Consider the following 6,232-nt stretch of genomic DNA (forward strand, 5'->3'; position numbering starts at 1 on the left):
GGGAATTCCAAATTCATGAGTGCTGGAAATTCAGGGAATAATAATGCAATTTTCCTCTATTGGTGGGCATGCTAGGCATGGCCAAGCACAGAGATGAAAATGGTTCTGAACCAGGAAGGCTAAACATGGCACAGGTCAGAATCAGATGTTACTTGCCTGTGGTCAATTTCACAACTTGTCCACATCTTAATCTTTTAAGATATAAAAGGTTTTTTCTTCTGAAAATCTTGAAAATCTCAGAGAAAGCAATTTGCTATGACTGCAAAGTTTTATGAGAAACAGAATTCTGATAACATGCACATTGAAGCTTAGGAAATGGACAGCAAGTAATCGGTTCTGGTCCATTTCAATCAACAAACATATTGGGTTTCACAAATGGTAAGTTTGATGACATCATGGAATCCACTTGCGTAGATTCTGGAAGTTAGGTAGTAAGGTCCTTGTGATAAACTCTTAACACCCAGGTTTGTCTGCCCTGGTTCACCACACACACACACACACACACACACACACACATATTTCATATGTTTTAATTTTTTTTTTATCAAGGTTACCTTAATCTCATACAAAATTCAAAGTTTTATTAAATAAAATAGGGATGGAGAGAGAGAAGAGGGAAAGATAGGAGAAGGAAAACAATGAAAAGGAAAGAGAAAAGAAGAACGGGTGCGGCCAGCAGCGCCTGACTCGGTTTGATTGAGTCGGACACCGTGTCGGGCCGCACCCCGACCCGAGTCGACGCGGTTGCGTCACCATATTTGGGGCACCCGTGTGACTTAGCTTAGGACATTCAGTTTGTAGAAGGCATCAAGCATCATAATTAAAGAATCACCAAGCATGTTTTGAAACGTAGAACAAAACATGCTTATAATTATCTTTTATCTGTACATACATGCACTTTTCACATAATGACAAATTTACAGTGAAAACCTTTTAGGAAAGGAAGTGCTTCCAAATACCTACTACTCGATATCTTTTTCCTTTATAAGTTGCAGGTATTCTAGGTTATGCAGGTGAAAGTCTGGATCTGATTGAACCAAAATTTATAATTCAAATTCAACAACCATGCATGATTCCAGCATGCCTCCAATAGGAGAACCTATGCTCACATTTTTCACCATTGCTTTCTGCTTATAATGCTTGTAGATGTAATCATTCTTTCAAGAAGATAGGACAATCAATCTGAGATCTATAAAGCAGCAGTATCTCTCTGTATATGTGTAATTACATGGGGGTCCCTGATGTGGCTACAATGGTCAAAGAGCAAGAACTGCTTATTCGGAGAAGACACGAGGCAACAATCATGTGAAACTAGACAAAAATGTTGTCTTTGTGTGCCTTTTCTATTTGATTTTGGTTGCTAATTGCAATTTGTAAAATCTATACCAATTTATCCCCTATACATAATTACAGCATATATAAATCTAAATCGCAGCTAAAGAAAACTGAATCAACTACACAGGTCAACATTTTTGCTAACGAAGCGTGGCCATGTATCTCAAGAACAATAAACAGAAAATTCACTCAGTGAAGGAGACAAACATATGCTCATTAAAAAAAATTAGAAATCAATGCAACGAAGCCCTAAGTCCTATCTTCACGACCGCATCCTTAGGAAGCAAAACCAAAACTAATCTTGTTTCATTCTTTGCAAGTGGACCATGGTAAACACACTTTAGGGTGTTGATGCAGGAAAAAGTTAATTAGACACCTAGTTTGTCTCTGCAAGTGTAGAGGAAGTGGTGATAGGCAAAGGCTCTTCACACATTTGAGGATGGAGCCCTGCCTTTGGGCACTTAATCCAACAACAACCTCCTCCTTGCAAGTCCTTCTGACCCCAACACCCAATCCCTCAATTCGATAGGCCGTGATGTTGACGACAGAGGATATCCCCTTCTTCGACAGTGCACGTCCATTGACGAGTTCGAAGAGGAGGAGGAATAGTGAACGAAGAAGAAAAGGGTAGAAGAGAGAGTGATGCTTGCTGCTGAAGGTGAATCATGATCTGTGAGAGAGAGAGAGAGAGAGATGGTTAGTTGGGTGAAGAGTGGAGCACCAGCATTTGGGAGAGAGTGAGTTTTGAGTGATGAAGGGCTTCGACCGGGGTTTTGAGGGAGGGTTTCGAGAAAAAGAGTTCCATTGTGCGTTGCAGGGGCAGGGGTGCTACGAATAAGAATGTTTTTTTTTTGTATTTTTTGAGGACAGAAGAACACTTTGTCCTCCATGATTTATGTCCAAGTTTGGTGAGCATCCCCTGCTTCCAAGAACAGTGTTCTTTGAACTGCACGTAGCAGATACCAAACGTCCTCTTAATGATTTAGATCGCAAAAAGTGTTCATCTATGCTTGCTAACTAGTTCAGCTCAAAATCTTGTCTAATATTGGGAATCTCTTGTTTTGAGATTTTTCAATTTTACATTGTTACATTGCAAAACCAGACCTTGGTTGAGAGACCTTGTTGGTTGCTTAGGTGCATAAAACCATGTGGTTCCTTCACCCACCCTCAGTTTAAGAACCTGTTTTGCTATGCTGGTGGTGGATATCTACCGTACTTTCAACTGCTCACCTGGTGCCTGTGGGCTGCTCTACTATGGTATACCCCTTCAGGACATATCCTGTTTTGAGCTTGAAGCACATATTGGTACTGAGCAAGTCTTCCCTGTTCCCCCAACTCAGCTATTTCAAAATTCAGCTATTCTGATTTTCATTTATTATGTTTGAAGTTGAATGAGTTCTGGTAGTAATGGAGGAGTAATATTCATCCAAAACCTATGATTTTTAAGATGTCTTGCTATTATTCCTTTTTTAAGCATCTGTGTTGCTTCTTGTCGATGTACTTCTGGCCGTTCGTTTTGTGCACCTTTTCACCTTATGTTGCACTGCTGTTTGTGTTTTCTATTCAATTTGCTATATAGTGTAAGAAATTCATTTTCTACATTTTATTGTTTCCTGTGCATATGTTATTGATGCATTAAATGGCAGATATCTCCTGAGGACATCCGATGGGAGGGTGAGGATCCTGGTATTTCTCATCGTGGGCGTGGAGGACCAGGACGTGGAGTTAAGAAATCAATGGCTCGTGGTGGTGCTGTGGTTGGAGTGGGGAGGGGAAGGGGTACTCCAAAGACCCAGTCTAAGAAAGAATATGCTCCAACTCAAAATGGCATTGGTAAGAAGGGTCCTGACAAGATTGAAATACTTCACACAGAATCCCTTATTAAAGAGGTATACCGAAGCAACTACTTCCAAGTTTGAGCTTCAATTGCCAAATGATTGCTTTCCTGTCCATGCATTGAACAGGTTGAAAGGATTTTCCATGGAAGTCATCCTGATACAGCGGAGATGGAAAAGGCAAAGAAATTGCTGAAAGTAAGTGTTATTCTTTTGATGATTTACCACAATGCTAGGTTTTTTCTACTAACTATGCCTTTTCTATTGGCAGGAGCATGAACAAACGCTTCTTGATGCCATCTCAAGCATTGTCAGGCTGGAGGATGCATCAGACGGTGAAAGTGGTAAATGAATGTGCTTGTTGTGCCTTTTGAATTTTATCTTTTTTTTTGGCAGTCTAACTGGATTTTCTTCGGGTTGCAACACTAGGACACAGCACCCAGTCAGGTAGACTTTGGTAGTAGTCATTGCTGGGGAGTCTTAAACCCCTAGCCAAGGACCATCAGCCCTCAAGGATCTATGGCTGTTGCAGCTTATGCAAGAAGTAACCCCATCGTAATCAAACTGTCTGTCGGCCTTGAACAATGAAAGAAAACAATACAATAACGAATTAAAATATTCAATTTTTATGTTTTTTAGTTAGTTTCTGGACATAAAAGTCCTCACATCACACTTTCCCATTCAATTGAATATTCTGCTTCATTTAAATGACAGAATGATCGATCTAAATTTTGAGGGTCAGTTTTCAGTAATGTGGTCTAATAATTTACATACTCATTTAGTAACCAAAATCAATAGTCAGTCGGTTGACTAGCTCCCCATATAAAGTGACAATGAATAACTAATAACTTAGTTGCTTTGTTGGCTAGTATGTGATGACAAGTTTTGGACTTTTTTCCTTTTCTTTTTAACCATCTTACAAAGCAAAGGTCTGGGGTAATTGCCTGCCTAGCTTCCCTTTTTTGTTACTCTTTTCATTTTTACCTTTGTTCTTTTCTTTAAATGTTATTGGGGAACTGGTGTGTGTAGTTTGAACTTTGAATTGTAAGATTGTACCTCTACTAATGGTGAAATTGGTGGTAAAGTGGGAATGTGTTAGATGTCAAGTTGAAGACCCTGGCTTATGTCCCAACCCTGCTGTCTGTTGCTTGAGCTTTCCCATGGTGTGGCCTTTTAAGTTTTCAGGCTGAAAGAATTGTAGGATAGCAACATTCCAAAGGTCAAGTTGCCTTTCTCCTTCACGACAATCAGCATTTCCTGAAAGGAGCCTCTTTTTTTTTTTTTCTTCATGAAGGGGGAAATATTTTAGGTTTTGATGTTTAGGCCTTTATTGATCTTGCCTCATCCATTCAGATGAATGTACTGTTGGTGAGTTTTAGCCATTGTCTATGTCTAGTTGCAATGCCTCTTAAGGATGGTCATTCATGTCATGCTTGGAGTCACTGGAGTCTAGTACTGCTTATATCTGTAAATCAGCACATTTTTCACTTCTGAGATTGAGGCATTTTTGTTCACATTCATGATGGATTATAGTTTAAATTCCAAGATGAGATCCTTCTTCGTGAAGAATGTGATATTTTCATATTGATCGCATCAGAAAGGTTGTGGACCTGTCCAGATCATTCTTCCCTTATCTAACTTGTTTTTTTTTTGTTTTTTTGTGTTTTTTTTGTTCTGTTGTGTAGAAGAGGGTGAACACCGATTTTCACATGACCATTCTGTTGATCGGGAAAGAGGATGGAGGAATCAACAATATGGTGGGAACCAGCAAAATGCAGAATTTGAGGACGATACAGCTGGTGTAGGGCGAGGCGAAGGCTCAGATGGGAATGGCATGGTTGGAGAAGGTGGAGCTGCTTCTGATGATCAGCAAGATGGCGATGATGGTGATGATGATTAATCTATCAAACTTCTTCCATCAGACTGGGCTGTGATGATAAAGTAGGGGATGCTGGGTCAGTTATAACATGCCATGTTCCAAGTTTGTGCATATTCTGCTCAGAAATATTCGAGTCCTCATCTTGCCGCAACACCAGCCGATCAATCAGGTGGATGCTTCAACTATGTTATACTTGGCTAGTGGCTGGGTCTCTGTAAATTCGCTTGACCATGGAATTGCCTGTGACCATGTAACTGGATGGTTTGTTAAAACTCGGGCGCGCTGCTGGAGTTGCAGGTTGTACCAGTAGTGCTTCGGATGGTGTCTTGTGAAGTATTTATGGGAAGTTCTAAACGGCATGTTTTTAATTTTTGGATGGCAAAAAATACTTAGTTGGCCTCCTCGGGTGGAAATCACCAGATGACCTCATTTGCTATGCCCTCCGAAAGCGATGGTAAATCCCAGGCTGCAAAGTGGCAGGGGTTTATTATCCATATTATGTTGATTTTTCTAATTGTCAGGTCAGATATCAGTAATGTGCTTTCTGCTCCTGCAGTCGCTGTTTAAGCGAAATCCTAGCAAAGCCGGCCAGTGACCGTTGCAGAACTACTCCTCTATGTAGATTTCCACAAGCTCTCGAAAGGAAGCGTGGAATATTGCAACTGCAAGGTTCAAATGGTTCATTGGGCAACTGTTTATGGATGGGTTTTTCTTGAGTGTTTTGTCAGATTGAAAAATACAGGAGTGAATGTTTGATGAAGCTAATTTGCCTATAACCTTAGCCGTGACGCGAGCCAGTCTGGCTCAAAAACTCAAGAATGGTTGGCATCTGAATTGCGTTTCCACAGTTAGGAATAGGAGATTAAGCAAACGGCAGGTGATCGTTGGTCTCAAATCCGTCCAACCTGCGCCACGTACGGGGTTGTATAGGCCTCAAATTAAACCCTTAACTTTTCCTTCCTGTTCCGGAAGCGTCAAAAGAAAAAAACTGGACCCAAGTTCTCGTGCCAGCAGCAACAAAACCTTCAACGCCCTCAAACCCAGAAGGTGCAAAACTGTAGAAGCTTGCTAATTTAAAGTACACCGATAGCCCATACTGATGGCGCAAACTTGAACGGTCTTTCTATGGAAAGATGATTTTGTTTACATAAAACCTGCCCACTTACATTATAACAACTACGGT

General features: G+C 40.6%; 1 protein-coding gene across 1 annotated transcript in view; it reads left to right on the forward strand.

The window, feature by feature from the left end:
- The window catches only part of LOC116255741 (protein EMSY-LIKE 3), a 29,165-nt gene extending 23,748 nt beyond the window's left edge, over window positions 1-5,417 (forward strand). Inside the window, exons 8-11 of the mRNA XM_031631691.2 lie at window positions 2,982-3,224; window positions 3,300-3,368; window positions 3,442-3,514; window positions 4,856-5,417. Coding sequence (XP_031487551.1) covers window positions 2,982-3,224; window positions 3,300-3,368; window positions 3,442-3,514; window positions 4,856-5,070 — 600 coding nt within the window. The 3' untranslated portion in view covers window positions 5,071-5,417. The remainder of the gene's footprint in view (window positions 1-2,981; window positions 3,225-3,299; window positions 3,369-3,441; window positions 3,515-4,855) is intronic.
- Window positions 5,418-6,232: the final 815 nt, after the last annotated feature.

This window comes from Nymphaea colorata, chromosome 6 (genome assembly GCF_008831285.2).
Source record: "Nymphaea colorata isolate Beijing-Zhang1983 chromosome 6, ASM883128v2, whole genome shotgun sequence".
In the NCBI taxonomy this organism is placed as follows: domain Eukaryota; kingdom Viridiplantae; phylum Streptophyta; class Magnoliopsida; order Nymphaeales; family Nymphaeaceae; genus Nymphaea; species Nymphaea colorata.